Source organism: Mesocricetus auratus, unplaced genomic scaffold (assembly GCF_017639785.1).
Source record: "Mesocricetus auratus isolate SY011 unplaced genomic scaffold, BCM_Maur_2.0 Super-Scaffold_4256, whole genome shotgun sequence".
Classification (NCBI taxonomy): domain Eukaryota; kingdom Metazoa; phylum Chordata; class Mammalia; order Rodentia; family Cricetidae; genus Mesocricetus; species Mesocricetus auratus.
The window spans coordinates 96,589,596-96,616,295 of record NW_024429182.1 but is presented as its reverse complement, the minus strand read 5'-3'; the positions used below and the strand labels follow the sequence as shown (position 1 = coordinate 96,616,295).

The following is a 26,700-nucleotide window of genomic DNA, read 5'->3' as shown; positions in this document are numbered from 1 at the left end:
TTCCAGGTCCAGTATCCCAATCATTTTCCAGCCCATGTCATGTCCTTGGATTTGGGACACTTCCCAGGAACCTAGCCTTGCCACCTCCAACCAACCATAGGCACACTGGTTTCATAGTCAGCCTGTACTCTCAACCTTCAAGGGGCCAGCCCAAAATATGCCTTGGTCTGTAAATGTAACTAGCAAAACTGCTCTGCGGTGTGAAACTGTGCCTGGGGTGGCTGATACTTTTAGAGGCAGGACTGCTGCTCCCAGTGACTTTGTCCTTTAGAAAGCTCTCTGGTGAGACATTTGGCCCTAAGCATCAGAGCATGCACTGTAGGGCTTCTCTCTTCCATGCCTTAAAATCAATATGCCCAGTCATTGTCTCCTGGTTCATATCCCTGCTTCCCCAGCCACTACACAGTCAGAGTTCACTCTACAAGGAGCCCTCCACGCTCCTCTTCCAGATCGAACACCTTTAAAATGAAGAGGCGAGGACCTTTTATGAGGCTCCCTCCACCCTCAGCCCCCAGGCCAAGGCTAGCCCTTTGAGGACATGCTTTCCTGCCCGGTGACTTGGAACGGATGCCCTGAGCCCCCACCTGCCTTTTTAGGAGTCATCGTTTATACCCCTGCCCCAGTTTCCCAGCCTCAAGGGCCAAAACTATTAGCCCACTTGTTTCTCCCTTCTAGACCTGAACAAGTTGCTGTCACTCAGGGCCTGCAGGCCTGCCAACTTCTGCCCCCTCTCCCCTTCTTGACCTCCCTCAGTCTACCAGTGTGTGTGACCAGCCAACCAAGAGGCAGTATCCTGCTCTCTTGTCCTAGGGGCTGTTGTCTGTAACATTTCCAAAGTCTTTGACCTCTGCTGACCTTTTCCAAAGGGTCTGCCTTCTTGCCCGTCAGCTTTATCGGAGCGCTCAGCCCACCGGCTTTGCTGTAGCAACACGGAGGGAGGTTCTCTCTGTAAGACCCAAGGCAGGCCTAGGCACAAAGACCGGCTGCTCACGAGGTCTACAGGGATTTAGGTTCCTGGATCTGTGGTTAGGGGTAGAGGGAGCAGCCTTCTTTCTCTCTGAGCTAATGAAGGGGCTCAGCAACAGCATCAAGCTGAGGATGTAGACACCTTCCAGCCTGTAGGAGGCAGCATGGAGCAGTAGAAAAGGCACCACAGGCTTCAGAATCAGCTAATCTGGGTTGGGATCCTGGCTTCCAATAACCAACAGGCTATCCTAACTCCCCCAACCGTGGTTGTTTTATGTCCGATAACACCTCCTTCATAGGAGTATGTGGAGATGAATAATAGGTGTGACGTCTCTGGCAGGCTCGTGGTAGATGGCTATGTGTGTGACAAGTAGTTACTTTTTCTTTTCATCTTTATTGGGGTATATTCATTGTATATAGTAGTAGATTTCATGTATCATGTGCTTTGATCATAGCCCCCCATGCCTCTCTCTGTCTCTCTCTCTCTGTCCTGCTGTCCTACTAATTGCCTCATTCCTTCAGTTTCACTTCTGCTTTCATGACGTGTATGTAAATGATTTTATGTGTCTGTGTGAATTCTCAGATGCAAACTGAAAGACAAACATGTTTGCTATTTTCTGTAGCAGTTACTGTTATGACTTGGATACAGATCACACTGTGCGTTTGGGCAGCTGTAACTCCGTATCTCTTAACTCTATCTCTGCCTTCAACATCCTCACACTGCCTAGAGTGCTGTTGTATTTCCTCACTTCTCACCTGAATACTCAGACACCTCCCTCTCCTGGGAAGCCTTTCCTACTTGTCCACCTACTTCCTCCTATGAACTTGTTCTATGTTGTGCCAGAGCATACCACAGACTGCTCAAGAGAGGTGGCTGCAGCTGCCTTATCTTAGTACATCAAGGGTTGTTAAGCTGCATTAACACTTTCCTCTCAGGAATATGCTCCCGTGGGTAGCTCTGTCTGCCTAAAGCATACCTCTAATCAAGGTGGTTTGTTTGTTTTCTTACTTAGTTCCTTCAGAGAAGTAAGCCCTAAAGCCCTGAGGCATTCATTGTATGTAAGAAACTCACTTTTCTTGGAGGCATCTAAATGGTACAAGGTAAATGCTGCTCCTGGGAGAGGTGATAAAATCTTTTTTTTTGGTCAACCTGACACTTAGCTGCTCTTCCTGCCAGCCTCCAGCACCCATCCAGTGTTTCCAACTCTACTCCTGCAGTTCCTTCTGCCCTTTGTGCCCCCGAGGCCTTCTCAGGCTGATGGGCTTCTTTCACCAGTTCGCGGGCCATCTTCCCTGCCCCTGGAATTAAAGTACAGCATCACTTACTAAACTAAGGTAGAGTGCACACCACGAGTATATCCAGCCTTTCATCTCCACCTCTTTAGCTACACACTGTGCACTACTGAGTACATTGTTGGATGTGTTAACAGATCTCCAAAAGCCTGCATAGCTTCCCGAACCACCCATTCTTAGTGTCCTGCTGCCTCCCATCTGAGCCGCCTTTCTCTGTCTTCCCACTGCTTCTTCCTGTTTCTTCACTGGTGCTCCTGAAACTCAGAAACGCTTGGCCCTTCTGAAACCTAACCCATCCTCCCCCAGGCCTCCCTCAGCCTTTCCTTCCCATTCTCAAGGCTCCTCTTGGACCTCTTCTCTGACTGCCTGTTGAATTATCAGTGTTAACTTGCCAGCATCCACTGAGTCCTTAAATTCCCACAATCCGCCCGAGGCAAAGAGCCTTTCCAGTGCCGCCATCCTCCCTGTAGCAGCCTGTTGTTAGCCCATCATCAGGACCAAAACTCAGTGTCCGTTTCTTGTTCCACTTCACTGTCTGTCCATCTGTCTACACCAGCAGATGTTGATCATCAGCTTTCTTTGCCTGGGGCTGTCTGCCCTTTGTTGAAACTTCACACCCAGCAGTGCAGAGAAGGATCTGAAGTTCTGGTTCTGCCACCTACAAATTCCCCTTTGTGCAAACCCTTTTTCACTCTCTATAAGATAGAGCAGCTACCTAAGCTGATTTCAAGGACCTCTTCCAGGCCTGGTGTTCTAGGTAGCCTCTGGACAAGTCTCTTCCATCATTTATCAGGCATTTGCTGTAGTAAAGGTTTTTATTGCTGTGACAAAATACCTGGTATAAATATTAAAGGAGGGGATTCACTTTGCTCATGGTTTCAGAGGTTTTAGACTATCATGGTGGGGAAGGTATGACAAAGCATGTAGGAAGGACAGGAGAGAAGGGAGGGAGATTACTGTAGAATGAAATGTTTTTTACTCTTTTATTCTTTTTGATTTTAGGCCTTTTTGAGGGGTATGCCTCCCAGCACCCAAATAAATCACACATGGAGGCTTTTTCTGAGTTATGAACACCCAGTCTTAGCTTGGCTTGTTTCTACCCAGCTTTTCTTAAATTAACCCATCTACATTTTGCCTCTGGGCTTTTCCTGTTCTCTTTGTAAATCTTAGTCTGACTCCATGGATTGCTGTGTGGCTGGATGGCTGAGTGGCTGGCTCCTGACCTCCTCCTCTCCTTGCTGTCTTGCTCCTTCGTCCTCATTTCTCTATGTATCCTCTCTGCCTGCCACCCCCGCCTGCATCACTATTGACTGTTCAGCCCTTTATTAGGATCACCAGGCGCTTTAGACAGGGACAGTAACACAGCTTCACAGAGCTAAACAAATGCAGCAAAAACAGAAGCCACACACCTTAAAATAATATTCCCCAACAGACTATGCTAGTTGGCTTTCTCCCTCCACCTTTTTTTCCACCAGGCTCCCAGTATATGTGACGGCATTACCCACATTCAGAATGGGTCTTCCCCCTAGCTAATTCTCTCAGGACACTCGCTCACAGGCACATCTATGGATGCTTTCGCAGTTAACTGAGGCTTCTTGGCCTAATCAAGGTGACAGTGAAAATTAGCCATCACATTTGCTGAGCACCTCTTCTGTCACAGGCCCCATCCTCGGCACCAGGCCAATAAATATGATCCAGACCAGGTGTTGCCATTAAGGAACATTTAGTTTAGTAGGAAACCAGACATTTAACAATGACTCTGAATGTTGCATATTAAGCTATATATTGTGAAGTATCGCTCATCCCAGTACTTAGGGAGCAGAGGCAGGAGGATACAGAGTTGGAGGCCTGCCTGGGCTATATGAGACCTGGCCTAAAAAAAATTTTAAAGGGGGTTGGGAGTTGTAGTAAGACACACCTGTAATCACAGCACCTGGAGGCCTGAGGCAATAGAATCACCAGTGTGAGGACCGCAGGACTATATATGGAATCCAAAGTTAGTCTAGACTGTACGATGAGACCCTATCCCAAATCAGAACTTTCTGAATCTAATAGGGCAAGGAAAGCCTGGTGCAGGAGATGGAGTTTACTGGGGAGGATGAATGCGCCGTCCCCAGGTAGGCAAAGGAGGTAACTAGAGGGGAGCATATGTTCAAAGCATGGAAGATGAAGCAGGATCTACTCTTCTATAGAATACAGGTATTTTAGAAGAGTGAGGACTCAGGTGTCAGAGGGCAAGAATGGAAAGCAAGAGCGTTGAGGAAGGTTTGTGCTAAGGAAGTTGAACTTTCCCTGCAGTGGCAAACGATGACAATGTAGAGGAAAAACATGATGGGTTTTGTGTGTTTTTGTTGTTGTTCTTTGGTTGGTTTTGAGACATGATCCTAATGTGTTCCGGGCTAGCCTGAATTTTTTGTGTAGCAGAGGATGACCTTGAACTTCTTCTGATCCTCTTGCAAGTATCCAAAATGTTTATCTGCTTCTGAAATAGGTGACCAAATTGTGGAATTCTCACAGCAGTGGGAATGAATGGACCTGTACTCTGTCAACACACATGGGTCATGTGCCTTAGCTGTATACCTGTGTTTAGAGTTCACAACAGACAAAACGAGTCAGTGTTGTAAGAAGTCAGCATAGTAACTAATCTCTAGGACATTGGGAGTGACTGGAAGAGGACAAGCAGGAACTTCCAGGGTCCCTATTTTAAACTGCACTGAACCCTCCTGTGATTTGCTTTTTTCCTCTGATTCCTGCATTGCCTAAACTAACCTCACATACATAACCATAAATGTCACATCATGGGGGATGGGGGGGCCGCCTCCGCTTCACTTCATGAGTAAAACCACTTTCATTCTAGACCAAGACAGCCTCTTAGCCTTTTTTTTTTCCACTCCTCAAATCTCTAAGCTCCTCCCTTATGAACTCCCAAGCTGCTCTCATCTCATATTTCACAAAGAAGATAGACTGCAGTCAGAAGGGAACGTCCTCCTGCTGCCTTCGTTTCCACCTGCCTGCCTGCCTTGGGCCTCTTCTAGAAAGATACCTTCCCTCTTCCAGCAGTGAGATCAGTTCCTAAGTCCAGCCCTTCAGGGGCTCTGGGTCCTCTTTCTTCCCACTATCTCAAGAACTCAGCTCCCCCGTTCATGCCTTCCTCTCTTGCACATTTTCATTGGTGTGAAAATGTGCCCCATAGCTACCACTAGAGCTCTCCTCATTTCTTGCATATCATGATGACTAAATTCTCAAAGGAATGATCACTGCCCATCATTCTGCTTCCTCTGCTTCTCCTGTTTCCTGACCTTCAGCTGTTACCCTCAGTGTTAAACATGGCTTAAATAGTACCATCATCACCTTGGTTTTCAGGTCCAGAACCTAAGTCACCCTTGAACTCCTCTCCTCCACTCCATGGACAGTACTTTAGTAAGTACTGTCGATTGTGCCTGGCCCCGTCACCTGTCCTGACCCACAGTTTACTCCTGTCCTCAACCCTCCCACCAAGTCACAGCCAAAGGAATTTTCCTTAAATATATCATGCCTCAGACAGGCAATGGTGGCGCGTGCACACCTTTAATCCCAGCATTCAGGAGGCAGAGGCAGGCAGATGTGATTCGAGGGCAGCCTGATCCACAGAGCAAGTTCCAGGACAGCCAGAGCTACACAGAGAAAACCCTGTCTGGAATAGCCCCCAAAACAAACAAATAACAACAACAAAAAGTTTCCTACTTAAAAAAACAAAATAAAATCTTTGACCCCATTTCATGTTGTTGCATTGAAGCAACAACAAAGGCAGACACCTTCTCAGAGTCTTAGAAGTCCCTTTGTCACCTAGACCTCTGCAGCCTCTATCACTACTCTCCCTCAATGTCAGCATTCTACAGAATCACTAGCCCTCATTGTCTCTCATACAAATTGTGGCCCTTCCCATCTCTCCAAAGGATGGCCACCCCATCGTTCAGGTCTTAATTCAAATGTCCCTTCCCAGGGACCTCCCAATCTACCCTAGTAAAAGCTGCTCCAATGCCACTTTATCCTGTTACCCTATGTTGCCCTCCCCATGGCACTTCATTTGGCACCTGCAAATCTGTTTGTATTATTATTATGTCTCCTTCCTGCCAGCACATGGAGTCCTGTGGCCTCAGAGACCTTGTCTCTCTTTCCCCTCCTAGACCGACAGTCCACAGTGAGTATAGGGAAGGCAACTCATAATTACTGACAAAGAACCTCATGGCTCCCGGTCAAGATGGCTAACAGGGCACTCAGTTGGATGGGTAGCTTTGAACAGGAAGACTGGAGGTGGTCATTTTCTTGGGGATGGCTAAGGCTCACATTGTCCGTGGGTAATACATCTATAGAGCCCCAAGCACCAAGGACCCCACTGATGTAAGCCCAAGAAAAGGAGCTTAGTGAGGGACTCAGAGAGGAGGAGGAAGCTCTTGCACTAAGGCAGTGCATGTCACACTATCTACAAAAGATTGGTCTCTATTTTAATCTGTTTACCACAAACCACTGTCTTCTACACAAGATTTTAGCCAAAATTTTGCTGAGGAACAATAATACTTTCTTAAATGCAATCAAAATGAATTATTAGGAAAAAAAAGATGTTTTCAAAAGAAATACCAACTACATGCCCATATTTTTGTTATTAGTTTCCATAGACGTAAAACGACTCTGAAAGTCACTATGAAAATGTCTTGTAGAGAACAAGTAGTTCATAGGCCCCACATTAAGCATCACTGCTGTACTGGGCCTCTGGGCAGAGAGGGGAGACAGATGAGCAAAAGATAAGATAGCCTCTGCCCTCAAGTAGATGGTTCAGGACACACATAATAATGCTGCATGGCAGAGGGCTCAGAGGCTACAGGCATCAGGCACTGTGCCCCCCTCCCAGCTCTGCCACTGTCTCTTCTTTGTAATCACAGCACCTCTCTGGCATCACTTTTTCATCTATAAAATGAAGAGATCATATTGGTAACAAAAAACTTTCTTCTTTTCCTTGGCACAGATACAAAACCTTTGTGCTAACAGTTGTCTAGGGGAAGTAGTGGGGAGAGATTGCTAATGGGCACAAGGTTTGCATGAAAATATCTTAAAGTAGATTATGATGATGGTAGTATGGTACTGTCTGTATGCTAAAAAGCATTAAATTGTATACTTTGGATGAGCAAACTTTATAGCATATAAATTATATTTCAATAAAGCTGTTAAAACAGAAAAAATCCTCCATGCCCTTCCAAACTGAACAATACTGGCTTAGATGGGTGACTGGTTGCTTGGAAGCAAGTCAGAAAGCCAAGAGAACTGGAATCAGCTCCTTAGCTAGCATGGCAGATGAGATGAACCATCAGTAATGTAAGTCAGTTCCTTTTCAAGGGTGCTATTGAGAGGCTGGAGAAATGGCTCGCCGCCTAAGAGCACTTGCTGCTCTTGCAGAAGACCTGAGCTCATTCCCACACCCAGTCTGGGATGCTCATAACTACCTGTAACTCCAGCTCAAGGGCATCCATCATCCTCTTCTGACACAGACACACATAAATAAAAATTTTTAAAGAATGCTGTTAAAATTTAACTGTAAACATTCTGTTACTCTTAATGGTGTTTTCCTTGATTTCATCTTATTATCTTAGCAAATATTTATTACATACCCCACACCTTGCAAAGCTTAAAGTCTGTCAGAAACAAAACATTAGACAAATAATTATTAAATTATTAGCTAATACTGTAAGTACTATTACAGAAGAGTAGGTGGTACTATGAGAGAATAATGGAAACCTAATCTAGTCCAGGGGACCGAGGGAGGTCTTCTGAGCAAATCCATGTGTGCTGAGATCTGAAATAAAGTTACTAGCCCATCATCTAGCTTGAGACAGCCCTGTGGAGGGAGATGGCCATTAGTCACCCTTAGGGATCAACAATCATGGATCTAGGGACAGTGGAAAGTAGTGATGTTTGACGGCAGTTGTTCCCAACCTTGCTAATGCTGTGACCCTTTAATACAGTTCCTCATGTTGTGGTGACCCCCAACCATAAAATTATTTCATTGCTACTCTGTAACTATAATTTTGCTACTGTTATGAGTCATAACATAAATATATGATATTCAGGATATCTGGTATGTGACCACAAAGGGGGTCACAACCCACAGGTTGAGAACCACTGTTCTATGGTATTGTCATTGCTGCCCACATCTTGGATCAGGTGTAATGTAGGACCTCCATGAACCTAAGTCCTGCCCTCAGCACTCAGTCAGCTCATCCCCAGGTTGAGGTACTTCTGGACCCCAGGGCCTGTGGCATTAATGAGTGCTGAGCTGGAGACAGAGTCTGGTCACCATGCTTTCCAGAACCATCTGCCATCCAGGCACCCGCATTTCATCAAGGCTTTAATGGGCTCCAAGCAGTCCTCAGATGAGCCTGGCTGGCATCCGGCATGAGCTCATCACCGCCAACTGTAGCAGCTGGAAGCCAGGGCTCCCCTGGGTGAAGGAGAGGTCAGCATTGACTAGGCAGGTCATTCCATGTCATTCACCTGAACTGTACCTGGAAACAGCTCCCCAAGCCAGCTTCGCTTTGCCAGCTTCTTCATACCCCTCTAGGGCATGTGTCTTAGCCTGGAAAGGAAAGATCCTGCTTTAGGAAGGGAGGGTATCAAATTGAAGGTCAGATCCTATAGAATGTCAGCAAAAGGGCAGACTGGAGATGAGCCAGAACCAAGATTCCCTCCCCAAAAGGGGTTTGATTCTCACATGCCTGTGCTCTTTCCTCTGGACAGAGCCTCGCCATGTCCTGGAAAGAGCCCAGCAAGGATGTTCTCTGTGAGTGTGAGCCACATGCTCCTTTCTGACCTGCAAGTTGAAAATGAATTCTTTTCATTATAACAGAAGGGAGCTTGCTGCTAAGAAACCCTTCAGGGGCCCTCCTTTAGTAATGAATCCCTGTGGGGCAGGAAGGGCTGACTGGGCATTGGAGTCTAGCAAGTACATCATTCTGACACTGACCCTATCTGACCTGAGTCCTTCCCTTTCACATAGCATCAGTTTACCCATCCTAAAATAAGTTAGCTTGTGATGCCCTAACCTTCCATTACCCAAGTGCATGCAAATCTAAATTTTCATATTTAGTCAGCAACTATTAACTTTTTCTGCAAGTGACCGCCACAATCTCTGTTTTAGGCTTCTCGGTGTGCTCTTCAAGCCTTCTGTTTAATTTCTTCACCACCCTTATTCAGAATTGCAATATCTCCTTCCCATTGAACCGCATTCTCAGAAGGCAGAGTATGGACACGGTTGCTTATGTTTCCAGCATCTTACCTGTTCTTAGCACATGACAATAAATATTTATTGACTAAACTATTTTTCTTTTCTTTTTTTTTTTTTTTCTGAGACAGGGCTTATCTGTGGCTTTGGAGGCTGTCCTGGAACTAGCTCTTGTAGACCAGGCTGATCTCGAACTCACAGAGATCCTCCTGTCTCTGTCTCCCTGAGTGCTGGGATTAAAGGCGTGCGCCACCACCTCCCGGCTTAAATTAATTTATAAATGGGCGCAGGCAATATAGGGAATAACAGGATATATAGGCCCATCTCTTGTCTTCCTTCATGATAATTGGGGACAAGGAGGTAAAACTGCAGGCCCAAGGCACACACAAGCTGACAAAGGGAAAGGACAAAGTGACTCTATGAAGTGGAAACAAACAAGCCCTGAACTGCGTGCTCTGCAGAGATCATAGCCAATGCCACCCACTGGACTGCTAAGGAGACTCGAGTGCAAAAGGCCTTTGGGATGAAACAACCAGGATAAATTTGTAGTCAAAATAATTTTGTCATGTGTGCGTGTTTGACCGTGATAGTGTTTACTTTTAAAACGGTACAATATAAAGTTTCATGCAGCACTTTAGTAAAAGAGGATATCAAAGGAGGATACATAGTGGGAAAGAGGTGCCCCTGCCACATCTCTGGTCCTCCTCAGGGCAGGCCTTGTAACTTTTCCTGTGATGCTCCCTGTGGCTGTTGTTAGCAGTTAGCAGGGTGGGAGAAATCAGCATGAGTGTGTTACCATGGAGCTGAGGGGATACGTCTGAAACATCTTTAGAGATGCCTTCCTGTTTGGAGACTCCGGCAGAGAGCCTGTTATCTCACCCTGTCCAGTTTACAGAGACCTTCACCCCATGCTTTGGAGTCCATCCGTCTCAAATAGCAATGACCAGTTGAGTTTCTTCACCCTGACATTCTTTCCCCTTCTTCCTCCCTTTGTAAAGACCCTGTGCTTTGTTGGGCCTACCTGGGTAACACACGGTATCTCAGAGCCAACTGATAAGCAACCTTACTCGTGTCTGCAGCCTTCGTGCCCATTCTTGTCCCCATGACATAGTCACAGGCTCACAGGACTTGGGAACATCTTTGTGGGCATACTCTGCCTAGAGCACTCTCAGATATTTTATGCATGCTTTGTTTTTATTCTTGTTTTTAAACAGTTACTATTTGCATATACCACAAACTTCAAAAGAGTTTTCAGTGATAAAAGTTTCACTCCCACCCTAGCTCCAACCAAAGTATTGTCCAGTGTCTCTGTTGTATTTCTTCTTTTTCCTCCTTGAAGTTAATCAGTGCAGACACTTTTAATCCCAAGCAAATACCCTAGTTCCTCAGATGTCCCCCCCCTGAACTTCTTGATAGAACCAGTCTGTATCCAAAACTTTCGAGATGTTTTCCCTATTTTCTAACCCCATCACTTACCTATAGTGACCAGTTAACATATGGCCTTCTGTGGTATGCAAATCCTCCCCCCCCCCCCCCGTACATCTATATATTTTCAGAGTGTACTCACAAATACATACTGTTTTAATGTTTATAATTCATTACTGTCTTTAATTATATTAGTGCTAAAATTATCTCTAATTTTTACCAGAGTAGCATTCCTCTGTCTCTTTCTCTTTATTTTTTCTTTCTTTCACTCTTTCTTTTGTTGTTTGTTTGGTTTGGTTTTTTTGTTTATTTGTTTTGTTTCAGGGGTGGGGGAATGGGGTCTCTCTACAGATCTTTGACTGTCCTGGGACTCACTGTGTAGACCAGGCTGCCCTTGAATTAAGATCCTCCTACCTCTGCCTCCCTAGTGCTGGGATTAAAAGTATGCACCACCATGTTTCTTTTTATTCTTTTAGCGTTTTATTCTTTTAGCATTAGCAAGACAATTCAGGCTCATCCTGTGCTCACCTTGGTCTTAGAGACTAAAAGCTAGTAGTACTGAGCTTCTTTTCTTCCTCCTCATTTTTGCAGGGTTTGTGGTTTTACTTAAACAAAAATAAATAGCACATGCCTGGGAGCCATCTCTCCCTTCAGCGTGGTGCTTGGTGACTCTAATGGCATCTTATAAAAGAAAATGCCTAATCTGGGGCTCACCATTGCAGAAGGTTAGAATCTGTGACTGTCATGCTGAGGAGCATGGCAGCAGACACCCAGGTGTGGAACTGGAGCAGCAGCTGAGAGCTCACGTCTCTATCTGAGCACAAGGCAGTGAGCTCGCTAGGACGGGCTTGGGCTTTTTGAAACCTCAAGGCTCATCCCCAGTGAGAGACATCTAACTAGTGCCAGATGAATTTCTTTGGGTTTTGTTTGTTTGTTTGTTTTTTAAAGTTCTTGGACTTCACCAGAGGTCATAGAGCAGCCATGACTCCACATAGGAGATGGCTGCTACCTACAGACAGGAAGGAGGAAGAAGGCCTGAGGACACTTCTTATACTTCCTGTTAACAGGTTTCTGTTGCGGGGTAGGAGAGAGACAGAGAGAGACAGAGAGAGAGAGACAGAGACAGAGAGACAGAGACAGAGAGAGAGAGACAGAGACAGAGAGAGAGACAGAGAGAGACAGAGACAGAGAGAGAGAGAGACAGAGAGAGAGAGGAGAAAAAGGAAATTATCTGTCACATCTTGACCATTTTTTTCTGTAGGACAAAATTTTGGTCTTTGCTTTTCCTCTTTGTTGTTTTTGGTGTTTGTTTGTGTTTGTTTGTTTGTTTTTTAGGACAGTTTTGCCATGCTGTCCTGGTTGGCCTGGTACTCACTTTGAAGCCCAGATTAGTTTCAGACTCATAGTAATCTACCTGCTTCAACCTTCTAAATGCTGGGATCATAGATGTACACAATACCTCTCTCTCTCTCTCTCTCTCTCTCTCTCTCTCTCAAAGATTTATTTTTATTTGTCTGGATAAGTGTGTCCAATGTATGTGCAGCTACCCAGGGAAGCTAGAAGAAGGTATCATTTTTAATTTGTCCTTTACTTGGTGTCACAAATCTGGCTTCTCCTGCAGCTTCAGCTCTAGGACAGCCTTGGTAAAGTCCTCAGAACTCATTAGGGAAAAGCATCTTTTGAGTCATAACCCAGCCCGGCAAGGAGCTCCCTCCAAGTGGGCTCTCGGTGTTTGCACCTGTTCTCCACCCTCTCCTCACCGCTTCTGCCCCACCACCATGGTGTGTTTATTTCGAGACAGTCACCTGATAGCTGCTGGCTGTAGAGGAGGGAGCAAAACTGGAAGAGTTGTTGGCAGCAGCCTCTGTGTTGGGAAAATGTAGCAGTTTTATGAGGAAGATGAGTAGTTCCTTCAGCCTTGGTGGGAGGCTGAGAAGCACCAGAAAAATGGTTCCTTTGCCCTGACACAGCCTGTGACATGCCATACCATATTAGACACCTAGTCCTCACTTGTGACTCTTCACACTGGTAAGTACAGCTAGGAAGGTCCAACTGGGATGTTCTGCACTTGTTTGCAAAGTCATCTATGAATAAGTCTTCCTGAAGTGCAGAACAGAAGTCTGTGAATGTGCCTTATTCTAGAATCTAGAGGCTCACTTGGTGCTTTTATGGTGTTTTGTTTTGTTTTGTTTATGTTGTTTTGTTTTGATGTCTAGCCTAGGCTGGTTCAGACTTATACCTCGTCTTTCCAGTGCTGAAATGACAGTCATGAGCCACCCCAGCCAGCTCCAGCCATTGCTTTAACTGCTGATGCTTTTCAAAGCAAAAGTCTGTACTGAGCTTTGGGGAACAGACTTGGGAGTGGAAACCTTCTCTCCACTGCTATGGACATCAGCTGGGATTGGTCAACAGACGCTTAAACATCTGGTCAGCTTAGCCCTTTGGGGTGAGCAGTGTTTTATAGACAACCCATCAAGATTGATTGGCCTTCTAACTGAATTAGCCAGATGTGTGGGCATTGTGTGCCCTTTCCTCAGTCTCCAATGTTGTTAGATGAAAGCAGACATGCGATTAGCATGTTTGAAGATGATGTGGTTTTAGTGCATAAACAAAAGATGCCGCCTCCTGCAGACAGTGGCTCTGCCACAAACGTCAGCAGTATAATTACAGCTGCTGAATTTAGCCTAGACCTGAGCTTGGCTTCCTCAGTCTCAGCTGTTATTTGCAAGAGAGGGAGGGGGAGTGGAGCCAAGGCTAACAAAGCCTAGGGGCCCAGGCTCTTACATAGTTAGTCTGCTCCAAGCTCTGCTTTATCCAGAACAGGCTGCACCTTTGGGGGTAATGTGTTGGATTGAGGGGGGAGCGGATAGGGCTAGTCTGAAACCCATAACTTTAGAAAACTTGTCTAAAATTTAAAAAAAAAAAATGAGCTGAGTTCTGGGCTCCGGTGCTGTCACAGGTTTGCAGTGAGCTGGAGTCCGAGGCAGGAGACTTGCCTTTTGTGTGGCTGGCTCCGCATGCGCCTTGTGTTTGGGCGCTCATCTTTGATTATTCACCTTCTCTCCTGACCTCACTGGCCTGCATATTCTCCTCAGAACAAACAAGGCATTTTCACGTTGTCTCTCCTGATGCTAATATTCTGTAAACAACTCACGCCACCGTGTCCAAACCTGCCCTCATTCCACCATCCATGCTTAGTGAATGATATTGTCACCATCTACCAGCTTCAACAAGAAGGCATTCTAAGTAGGTTTGGTGCCTTTCTGCCTCAGTGTTTAACAAGCCCTGTCTGTGTGAGATTTCCTCTCAGGTCCATCTCTCCTGTGTCCCCACTTGCCCTTAGTTCTTACCCCTATAGAGCTGACAGCACTAATCCAGCCTCATTGTTGCCCTCCCATCCTCTAGGATCTCCTTCAACTCAGCCTCTGCCCTGCAAAACTTTGGCTCCCCTGCTCCAAAGCCTTCAGCAGTTTCCAACACCTCCAAGGTCAACCTACATGTCTCACCCGCACCCTTGTACTCTGCAATCCACCATGAGTCTTCTGCCGCTCTCCCTAAGATGCAGGGGTGATGATTTGCATTGAGACTGGGACCAGCACCTGCTGGGCTCACAGAAAGCTGTCTGGGAAATAGACAGTCACTGTCTTCAAGGACCTGCTAAACCACTCATGCCCTCGTGGTCTTTCCTTCTCCAAGCCTCCTCATTCACTTTTCCCTATGGGAAGTCTGCCTAGCCTTCAGGAGGCCACTCCTTACATCCTCTCTCAGGCTTCCCCTGGTATGCTTACATAAGGAGGCTCAATTCTCACCCTCTTCCCCCACAGCAGTTGAAAAAGCTTAAAATGTACAGATTTTAAAGATCCCAGTTAAAGATTTGAAAAACAGATCCCCATACATCCCCTCCTTGCACCTCTTCTCTTGGCTCCACAGATTCTGCCATCAGGAGCCCTGGCCAGGTTATTAGTGAAGGAAGAGCACCCAGTCCTCCTCCTGTCTGCTGTGACAGTAAGGTACCAGCTCCCTGCTCACCACCCAGATCCATGCATATTCATAGGTGGCACCCGCTGTAGGAAGGACTGCTTAGTAACAGCAATTAGAGGAAACACAACAGTAGCTGCCACTCATTGAAGCCTCACTACATACCAAGGCTTATGTCTTTTCTAATAACTAACTAACCACAAGGTGCAGACTTATCATCTACATTTCCCTGTGTGTAAGAAGGGTACCAGACTATTTGGGAACTTGCACAGGCTAACCCTCAGAAACGGCAAGATCGCTGTATTATATCTTGGTTATGATTTCAACAGTCAAATTCCACAGACAACAGCCCCAGAGTTTCTCCAGGATAAAGTAGGTACTGGAATGTTGATTGGCTGATTGGTAGGTTGAGTGGGTCAGTGTTCTTCCCATTGAACTTGCCTTCAGGTTTAAGAGGAACTTGGCTGAGTGTCTGTAGCTTATGCCAAGAAGTATGGATTTTGTCTCATCTCCTAATGCCCAGCTGTACACAGACATGTTCCCTCCCACTCAGTAACAAACTGCCTGGAACTCTTTCCTGGCTCATATTTACAAGAGAATGTGATAAATTCCGTATTGATCCCTCCTGTTCCACTGTAAATTTTGCAAAAGATGATTAAATAGAGCAATAGAGTCTGCAGGCATTGTGGCTCAATATGTTGTGGACTGGTGTATCGACCTTCTCCATCCAAAGGCAGCCAGCGCCTATCCCTGCTGCCCCAGACCAGTAATTAAAATCCTGTGAGACTGGGATTTAAAATCCAATCATATCCCTGAATCAAGCCTTCTAGCCTCCCCATGTGACGAGTGCAATAAGGTAACGGCAGGAGCATGTTTATGTCTGTACTGAAGCAGTCCCCATAGGGTGGGTAAGAAATGGAGAGTTGGGTAGCCCTGCTGGCTAAATCACTTCACCCTGACACCACAGCCACTTGTAAGACAAGCTGTAGCTACATAAACAAGTCCCAGCCAAAGACCACAACTCAAGATGTAAGAGTAAAATATCAAGCACAAAATTTTACAAATTCTGTTTCACTGTGTGCTTCTATTCCCACAGACAGTGTGGTGAGTTTCGGTGAGTGATTTGGTCCTGATTAAGCTACTTGGGGAATTTGGCAGCCAAATGTGTGAGAATTTCTACCAGAACTCTTTGATTTAATCTGTACTTTCCTTGGACTGAGTCTTGCAGTCAAGGCTTATGCTACTGTTGGAGACAGGTGTGTCCCCTCTCCTCCCTGCAGGATCAGGGGCTACCTGGGAGCAGAAACAGTATCTTCTTACTTGTATCCCTCATACCTAGCACACTGATAGATGTATAAAGGGCTCTCAGGAAGTATCTTTGAATAAATGAGTGGATATATAGAGAAATTAGCAGTTAACATTGAAAAAATAGGTGCTGACTGAGAGGATGGCTCAGTAATTAAGGCCACTTGCTGCTCTTGCAGAGGCCAAGGTTCGAGTTCCAACACCACGTGCTGACTCACAACAATCTACAACTCCATTTCCAGAGGAAAATGCTTCACGGGCACCAGGTACACAAGTAGTACACAGACAGACATGCAAAGAAAATACCCATTCATATAAAAATAAAAATAAAAACTATGGGGGCTGGAGAAGTGGCTAGGGGTTAAGAGCATTGGCTTCTCTTCCAGAGGACCTGGGTTCAATTCCCAGCACTTACATGGCAGCTCACAACTGTCTATAACTCCAGTTTCAGGGGATTTGACACATTCACACCATTGCATAAAAAATTAATTTAAAATTATTTTTAAAAAACTACAGTACACTTACTAAGTAGCTACCCATTTTGTACATGAGCACCTCTGGTGCTAGGAAACTTTGGTGTGCTGTATTCTGCCTTCAAACTTCTGATGCTTAGCAAGTCAGCCATGGAATGCATCTAAGGGTCTTATTATTAACCTTCCAGTTCTGCATGGTGGCAGACTTAGTCTCCTGAACTTATTTTTTTCTCCAGCCCAAACCACCAATCAGTTCTTTGAGGCATTTTTTCTCACATGGCTTCTAAACCCTTTTCCACACTAGTTGTATTTCCCAGAACAATCTCTCTGTTTTGTCTCTCTTCCAAAACCTGACTCCCCATTTATATTTTACCTCTTAGTGTCAATCTTCTGTCGGACGTATTAGGTGCACTTCTCACCCTAATTACATCTGCAGATTTAATGAGTAGCCCAACCCCAGGATAGCCATATCAGAAATAAGCATGCTGAACATGACCAAACCCACTTAGTGTCATTGGAAACTTTTCTGGCCTGCCTTTTACCCTATCCCCCTGGGTTCTGGTTGTCATCAGTCACTGACTGACATTCCATGTTTCTGGCATCCAGCTTCTCTTCACTGTGACCGTGGGGTTTTCCTGAGACATCCTATCAAATGTCTGATGAAGTCACCCTTTGCCCTAACTACCTGACTGAGCTCACAGGTAGTCCTGATACAGGAAGAGGTTAGTCTCATATGATTAATACAGACCATCAGTTGCCCAACAGTCACCCCACTTCTCTTTCTAAAGGTTCAAAAAACATCCTTTACGAATCTGTTTGACTCTGAAGATGAAGTAATCTGTGCCAAGTTTATGGTGGGATAAGTACTTTAATACTAAAAGAAGAAAAAGAAAATGACTCAAAAGCTGTTTATTTCACTGCATTTATTTATTTGCAGTGTATGTGTATATGTGTGTACATATATGCACATGCCACAGCATGCATGGGGAAGACAGAGGACAATTTGTGGGAGTTGGTTCTCTCATATAAGTCCCCAGGCTCAAACCTAGGTAATCAAGCTTGGGATTAAAAGTGTCTGCACTGATTAACTTCAAGGAGGAAAAAGAAGAAATACAACAGAGACACTGGACAATACTTTGGTTGGAGCTAGGGTGGGAGTGAAACTTTTATCACTGAAAACTCTTTTGAAGTTTGTGGTATATGCAAATAGTAACTGTTTAAAAACAAGAATAAAAACAAAGCATGCATAAAATATCTGAGAGTGCTCTAGGCAGAGTATGCCCACAAAGATGTTCCCAAGTCCTGTGAGCCTGTGACTATGTCATGGGGACAAGAATGGGCACGAAGGCTGCAGACACGAGTAAGGTTGCTTATCAGTTGGCTCTGAGATACCGTGTGTTACCCAGGTAGGCCCAACAAAGCACAGGGTCTTTACAAAGGGAGGAAGAAGGGGAAAGAATGTCAGGGTGAAGAAACTCAACTGGTCATTGCTATTTGAGACGGATGGACTCCAAAGCATGGGGTGAAGGTCTCTGTAAACTGGACAGGGTGAGATAACAGGCTCTCTGCCGGAGTCTCCAAACAGGAAGGCATCTCTAAAGATGTTTCAGACGTATCCCCTCAGCTCCATGGTAACACACTCATGCTGATTTCTCCCACCCTGCTAACTGCTAACAACAGCCACAGGGAGCATCACAGGAAAAGTTTGTCCTCTGCTCCTCTCAGCTGGGGCTGAGGTTTCCCAGCTCCCTGGACACATGATGCATGAGGAGAGGAGGCCAACCCATCTCTTCACTCCTCCATCCCGCAGTGTCAGTTTCTCTCTTGTCCTCCTCCCTCCAGTCTGGGTTCTGATGGAAAATATGCCTGCTGCTTCCACTGTGTGCCAGTCCTTGGCCTAGTTGTGCTGTGGGACTTGATGGAGTGTCTGAGTGAGGCCACAACAAGGTAACTTTCTGTCCGCCAAACTCCTGAAGGCTGTGGAACCCCTTGGCTGTCATCAGGGGAAAGATTTCTGGGTGCTGCCCAGGAAGTTGAGTTAGTATGGTTCAACTTTTCCTTTGCCCCAGACCAAGAACCCTAAATGGGAAGAGAGGAAATGCTTTGCCTTACCCTTTCTACAGAGATGTCTGTCTCCAGCCCACGATGAAAAACTCCTGTCTTGGTTGGACCTGGAGCATCTAAACACATTGGAGGAAAAGGGGAAAAAGATGATCTTTCTGTCGTTTTGAGTCATCAGGCCTTTGGTGGCACTTTGAGGTGGGATGGGGGAGCAAAGATAGGATCTTTTAAAAAAATAACATTTCAAACATTTATGAAAGAGAAATGAACCCCTGTTTTAAATCTTAGCTTTACTGTTAGCCTGCTGTATGACCACGGGGCAAATTATTTCAATTCTGAGCCTGTTTTCTCTTCATGTGATGAATTATTCAGGCAAAGTATGTAAAGACTATATACCAAGCAAATGTTAGCCTGTGTCCCTGCTCTTATTCTTCTGCCAGATCCAGGCAATCTGTAAAGTGAAAAGAAACAAAACCTCCCCTGCTTCCTTCACCAACCTGCTAAGAATTAAATCCATGGGTATAGTCAGCAGAAGATGCAGCATGGGATACATGCCTATAACTATTCTTGGTTAAGGGGCAGCAGGACTCTAAGAGTACATGTCGAATGTGTGCACATGTTGAGCAGTGGAGAATGGAAGACACTCCGAATGAGGCCTCAGGAGACGGGACTCTCTTGCCCTTCCACGGTTCATCCTTTGTCACTCTCAACAAGCCTCTCAGATGTCAGCCTCTGGGAACACACAGAAGAGTTGGTGAGGGTCTGCGACAACTGAAATGTGGCAGGCCATGACCAGAAAAGGGAATGAGGAGAACAAGAACCCAGAGGGGGTATTCCTGACCACTGGCCTTGAAGAATGTAGGATCTAGATAATTATGAAGACAAGGAACAGGGCTCTTGCAGAAGGAACAGCACAGATACCATGCCAGAATGAATGTGGTGACAGGGAAGGCACACAGCTTGTTCCACCATCTTTCTGAATGCTTCCTTGATAGGGAGTTTACTACCCAAAATTCTAGTCTACGTGGTTACCTCTAATCATGGAGGGTCATCTCTAATACTCATCAAAGCCTCTCACTGGACACAGGAAAGAGACTGCCAGGATCATAGATGTCAGGACAAAGGGAGCAGAGGTAAATGTGAAAAAGCTTTTGCAGAGATCACTGTAATCTTTTCTTTTCCAACCATATTCAAACTTGCTGTCTCATTCAGTCCTCATAAAACCCATAGAAGTAGGCAGGACAGCAGTCACCACCAGAATAGTAGAGAAGTGCCCAGCCAGCTAGGAGGGGAAGTGCTTCTTCTCATCTACAGATGGAGAGAGATCTGGGACCAGCAATGAGTCTAGGGGCTCCCCCTTACAGGAACAAGGGCATGCTCACACACTTGCTGTCAGGAAGGCTTTTCTAACAGACAGAACTACTGACATGCTCTCAGCCTCAAAAGATAGCTCCTGAGGAGAAGACATGAATAATGATAGCCTTTAACAGAATTCTTTTCCTGCATGAAAACAAGCAGAAGGCTATGGAGTGTTGAGGATGGTACCCAGCCTTTGCTGAGTTCTCCAGTCACAAACAGTCTGTGGGAGGGAGTAAGGAAGCCTTCCTGGAGAAGACACTCAGTCTTAAAGATGAAGTCATTGGAGCCAGGGAACCACCTATTCCAGATGGAGTAGAAATAACTTCTCGGGAATTAGAACTCATATGAGGATTTCCCATTTGGAGCATGTGTGATTATGTCAAATCAAAGGTAGGTGCTGGCCTGAGAAGAGCAGTAGGCTCCCTAGGCACCAAGTCTCTCCCACCAGCACCCCCTTCCACTATCTTCACCTAGCTGGGTGAAGAGATCTCAGCCAGTCACAGCAGCACCAACCAGCACCAGCTCCTTACCCACCCAACCACCCCTACCCTACTTTCTGGGTCCGATCCTTATTGACAGATCCCCCAGAATCTGAAGGAATTCAAGACAAATGGTTAAGAGGATGGAGTTAATAAAATTTGAAAAATTGAGGCCTGTCACTCCACTAAACTTTTTTCAATACCACTGACAGAAACATATTTCCCCAATGAGTGACCTTCCACAGCTGTAGCGGGCAGGCGCAGCCACAGCCGCGCTGCCAGGAAGCCAGGCTGCTATTTATCAAATATTATAAGCTAGGACAACTAATCTGGAGCAGGAAAGGAAGGAGGGGGTCCTGCAGCACACTGCCTAGGGTGCTCCAGGTGTTTGCCCCAGCCCCAGACAGCCAGTGGGAGGTGACGGATGGCCTGCGATTAGTGCTCCCACCTCCTTCCAGCCCTCTCACTTGCTCCCAGAGGCCTGGCCCTCTAGACCAGCTGCTTGGCCTGGAGGGGCCCTGGGTGGGAGGCAAGGGGAGGTCAGGCCAGGGCACGGGCCATCCTGATGCCCCCAAGAGGGCAGCCGGGTGAGGCCCAGCATGGTTATTTATTGGAGTGTAATGGTTTGTGGCCGTTGGTCGTGAAGGTGAAATCGATCAGTGGTAGAAGTCAGGTTCTATCAATTATTAGAGCAATTAGTCAAGTCGGAGGGAGGGTAGGAGTCTGGGGGAGTGATATTGGATGGACATTATCCAGGTGCCCCCGCCTCAGCCTTCCTAAAGTGGGGCAGATGTGCTGCCCTGAGGCTCCAGAACCTTGGAGAACCCGGCTGGTTTCCCCTGGCGAGTAGCCTGACCTGAGAGTCTCCTACCCTGGAGCCAGAGCCCAGCACCACTATGAAAGGAAGCTCCTGAGCTAGCTGGCCCAGGTGCAGACATGTCCTACCTGTCCCCAGCCCATGCTTTATGAGAAGTGACATGACTCCTGCTAGAAATTACTCAGTGGCCAATGTTTATGGCACACATTTTTCATTCTGTAAGCAAATATAGATCACTGACAGCACTTGTTTGAAGCAGCTAATCTCACCCTCTCCTCTCTTCTTCCATTTCCTTCTCTCACCTTCTCTCCCTCCTGCCCTCTCTGCCCATGCCTCCTCCCTCCCTAGTTCCTCCTGAAGATCTAACCCCTACTCTGCAGAGCACATAGCTAATAGCAGAACTCCCCTCCTGGCAGCCAGAGGAAGGAGGGGCCTCTCCATTACTGCTTTGAGGCTCCTGGCCTAGCTGTGCTATGAGAATGAGACGGATACTGTCTGGCACTGGCCCCTTGGACCTTGCAGGACCCTATTCGGTGCCCAGCACCCAGAAAACAGGGCCATGGCAAGACAATAAACCCCAAATGCTCTGGTCCTTCTTGAACTCTGTGGTTCTTGTCTGTCTGCCTGTCCTTCAGCACAGAGGCCAATCTCGGCCTGTGTCACTGTCATGAGCTCATCATGTCCCCATTAGCTCTTGAAGAGCTGAGTTTGTGCTAGACTCAAACTCAAAAGAGACCTGTTCCTAAAAACAGGAAAAGATGTCTGCAAAAGAGACAGAAAGACTGGTCACAGGATTGAGGGGAGGGTTTGAAAAGAGGTCTTTAAAAACTCAAAGGAGTCAATGACAAGATTACCTGTTACCACAGAACAGTAAGGAGGAATTACGAAGATAAGTAAATAAATACATAAATATATAAGTAGGTTCCAAGCACTCAGGATAACAAGGCAGGGGGAACTCCATCAAGTTCAAGGATGGGGTAGGCTATATAGTGAGCTTAAGACCAGCTCTTCTCTGAAACCAAAACCAAACTAAGTATGTGGGGAAGGGCTGGAGGGAGTTCCTGGGTTAAGAGCACATGCTTTCAATTCAGCAGACACATCAGGCAGCTCACAACATTCATAACTGCAGCTCCTATGATGCCTCTGACCTCTGTAGGAACCTGTATGTACACACACACACACACACACACACTTTAATAAATCTTGGGAAAAAAGTATATAAAGAAACTGCTCATTGGCCCTGGCAGTTCTGCACACACAGAGCTGCTGGTGTGCAGTGCCCAGTGAGTGCCAGCTGATCTATCTAAAAAAAAAGAACAAGGCTCTGTGTGAGCCTCTGGGTTCTTAAAAGCCTAGAAGCTTAGTAGTGCTGGTAATACACATCTTGTTCAGCTGGGCCATGCAGGAGGCATGAACCTTACTGGTGTGCTCAGTAAACATTAGTGTTGAGCTAACAATATACCTCCTTGCTGAGACAGCACCCTCACTAAGGAGGCTGGCTGTACTTGGTTCTGTGGACAGTGAAGGCCCACTGGAGGGACTTCAACATCATTGCCACTCTGTTGAGGGTGTGGAGAATTGGAGTTAGGAAAACCCAGGGCTATGGTGGACTCCTGGCTCAAAACAATAGGCCTGCGGCTAATGGCCATGCTTGATCCAGTTTCCGTGTCTGTGCCAGCACTTAGAAGGTAGTCATGTGGCTCTCAGTTAACCTTTGTCCTCCAGCCATCAGAACATACACACCCTCATCATCAGCTAGCAGGGCAGACCCATGGTCCTGAGATGTCCACATCCTTCCAGAGAACTTGGCTGACTCTGTCTGGCAGGAAAGAGAAGAGCTGGATGTAATGAGTCATACCTGTAATCCCATTTAGGAGGCTGAGTTTGAGGCAAGCCAGGGCCTTTCAGTTCCTATTCTGTTTTAGAAAGGAATTCTATATGGCTTTGTGGTCCTTTATATACAGTTATATTGGAAATGTGAACATTTTTATGAATGTATGAATATATGTGAATACATGTGTTAGCATTTGTGTTGGGTGTATAAATCTATTTATATGCCTAGTTTTATTAGCATGTTTAGCTACATATATATATGAAGGCCCTAGTGTCCTGACCTCCATCAGAGAGGGCCACATATTCTCTCCTTCTGGAGTAACTTGATATGTTTTCCTGTCATTTTGTAATCTCGTAAATTTCCATGGGGATTCATACTGAAATTGAGGCTCCCAAGCCACCTGTAGGTGAATACTGAGGACCTACTAATCATTCATATAGCCCCTGAACATTTATCATTTTCTTCCCGCCAGGAGCCAACCCTCTTCAGAGGAATGAGATGGGACACACACCTGTGGATTATGCCCGGGAAGGGGAAGTTATGAAGCTTCTGAAAACTTCCGAGACCAAGGTGAGTGAGTAGAGAGAGGAGACTGTGGGCACCTTACATGTCATTTAACCTTCCACTCTTTTGGGTTGGGGGGGATGGTTTACGTGTGTGTGTGTGTGTGTGTGTGTGTGTGTGTGTGTGTGTGTGTAGCATATGCATGCACTTCCTGGGAGAGGCTGGTGGAGGGCATCAGATCCCCTGGAGCCAGAGTTCAGACAGTTGTTAGCGGCCACATGGGTGCTAGGAACGGAATCCAGGTCCTCTGGAATAGCAGCCAGTGCTCTGAACCATCTCTCTAGCCCATAACCTTCCACTTTTTCAGTTACTTCAGGTTCCACACCAGAAGCACTTAAGTGATCTTTTATTTTCTGGCAACTGGTCTTACTACATAGTAAAGGCTGGCACTCCCAGAGTAAGTTATCAAGACTGAGGTTGATCACAAGGAGATAGATATATATATATATAGATACAGATACAGATATAGATATATAGATACTAGGTTCCATTCAGGAATGAGCTCAGAAGAGGTCATCTTCTTGTTCTCTTTCTAGCATATGGGATCTGTTGTCTGCAGATTGGCTGAAGTGCTGGGATTGCAGGCATGCATCACTAAGCCAACCCTTGATGGTTATTGTCTATTTAGACTTACATCCAGCTCTGGTCTTACCAAGAATAGGGAGATTTCCTGTCACAACCATGGAGAGAAAGAGGCCCAAGCCACCTGTGGCTTCAAGAATTAAACAGTCACATTTATTTTTAAGGTGACAACTTCCCAGCTTCTTTTCAGTCAAAGGTACTAACCAAATGAAGTCTTGAGGAAAATATTAGTTTCTAGCTGAGTAATGATGGCACATACCTTTACTCCCAAGTTCTTGGGAGACAAAGGCAGGCAGATCTCTGAGAGATCAAGGTCAGCCTGGTCTACAAAGCAAATTCCAGGACAGCCAGGGCTGTTACACAGAGAAACCCTGTCTCAAAAAACCTGGAAGAAAAAAAAAGTTCCTTGGGCCTCACATACCTTACAGCTTCCTACAGTGTCCTTCCAGTTGTCACTCCTTCACCCTAACCCTCTACACAATCTCAGTAAGAATCACCTCCATTCTAATGTTATTTTCTCAACCAAACTCCCTAAAAAATAAGAATGAGGCTCCTGCTTTGCCCAGGTACCAAACTTTCAATTTGGGAGCAATTGGGTAGACTCCAAGAACCAGAGTCACAAATATTCAGACCTGACAGGAGCCAGGACAGTCATCAGATCCTGTGATGGATTAGAAAGAAATGGAATTGTTCTGGTTGAAGGGAAGATGGCCTAAGTGTTGCCCATGCAGCACACTCTTCCCTCCTGGCATTTGCTGAGAGGCATGGTACAGCCGCTGCAGTAGACGTAGGTATAAGTTTCTGAAATGTGCACCTGATGACTTGTTTTATTCCTGGAGATACTGAAGCCAGTGTTATGATGCAGCTTGCCTTTGTCCCATAGTGAGTTAGCATCAAAACTGAAACTAATACACTTGACCACAAGGGCATCTGATGCGTTCTGTGGTGGGACATAGCCTGGAATACCAGGCTTCTGATCCCTCATCTTTGCTCTTTCCAACATTGTCGTGTTCTCAGAGATAATTCAGTGTGACAGGTCCCACCTAGTGGCAGATACTCTGCCTGTCTGAGACAGCGAAGACTTGGGTTCTCACCCTAGCTCCAGCACTCTGCCTGTACCACCTTGGGACTAGCACTCCTCACTGAAACCTCCGTGAAGCTCCACGGAAGAAAAATATTGAACTGAGTAGTCCCTAAGTTTCAGCCAGATATATGATTACATAACCATCAGGATAGCTGAACTGTGCTGCTGTAATCATCCAAAATTTCAGTGGTTTGAACAACACTTATTTTTGTCTTGTTCACTGTTGCTGGGAACGAGGGAAGGCTCTGCTCATCAAGGGCACTCAATCCCACCTTTATTGACAGTACCCTCTCCCTCCACCCTGCCCTCCCCCCAGTTGCTGGTTGCTTGCCGGAGAATAAAGTATACTCTGAAGGGTCTTATATTTTCAGTTGAGAACAGGCAATGTGGCACTTACCACACAAGCCTCGCAACCTGAGTTGGATGTCTAAAGCCCATGTAAGAGGTAGGAGGAGGGAACCAACTCCACATTATTGCCCTCTGACCTCCACACTCATGACCGCACTCACAGCTGACTACTCAGCCTGGAAGTGGAGCCCTTTACTTCCTACAGCTCACTGTCCTGAACTAACCACAGGATCCTACCAAATCAAATTCATAGGAGAGCTGCAACAACTTATGATCAGCCTCAACCACAAAGAGGGTTATCTCTGATAAGCTTAGTTGTTGTCTTAGGATAATTTCTTTTTTTTAAGATTTATTAATTTATTACATATACAGTGTTCTGCCAGATTGAATTGTAGATGATTGTGAGCCACCATGTGGTTGCTGGGAATAGAACTCAGGACCCCTGGAAGAGCAGTCAGTGCTCTTAACCTTTGAGCCATCTCTCCAGCCCCCATCTTAGGATAATTTCTTTAGAGATGGGTTAAGAAATGGTAGCTAGCTTTTCACAGCCCAGCCAAGTTGGTTCTTGGGACCAAAAAGAGCTACTAAATTCAGGGTGCCCTGGGAGCAGCTGCACTGCCATTCAGGTCAGCTTCTCCACTGCCTTGATGAAATCCCTGCTGGTTCCAGATAGCCTCAGGAACTGTATCCCATCCCCTCTTCTTTAGACTTGGCCAAGAATACCTGTGGACTGGTGCTAGTCGTGCCAAGGTTCTTTCAAAGAGAACAAGCATCTTGGTGTCAGCACAGGTCCTTAAAGCTACTGAAGGCCACTTAAAAAAATAAGGTCACCTAAGGGAGGTGGCCACAGTATCAGCCTACTACCGGGTGCCCTCAGCGT

At 46.0% G+C, this 26,700-nt stretch overlaps 1 protein-coding gene across 4 annotated transcripts in view; it reads left to right on the top strand.

Moving 5' to 3' along the window:
* The window catches only part of Clpb (caseinolytic mitochondrial matrix peptidase chaperone subunit B), a 118,199-nt gene that overhangs the window by 59,088 nt on the left and 32,411 nt on the right, over positions 1–26,700 (top strand). For 2 of the 4 annotated variants that reach the window (XM_040757716.1, XM_040757725.1), the window contains 2 exons: positions 16,399–16,485; positions 23,715–23,812. In XM_040757716.1, the coding sequence (XP_040613650.1) occupies positions 16,399–16,485; positions 23,715–23,812 (185 nt within the window). The remainder of the gene's footprint in view (positions 1–16,398; positions 16,486–23,714; positions 23,813–26,700) is intronic. The other 2 variants (XM_005074025.4, XM_040757722.1) reach the window with 1 other exon arrangement.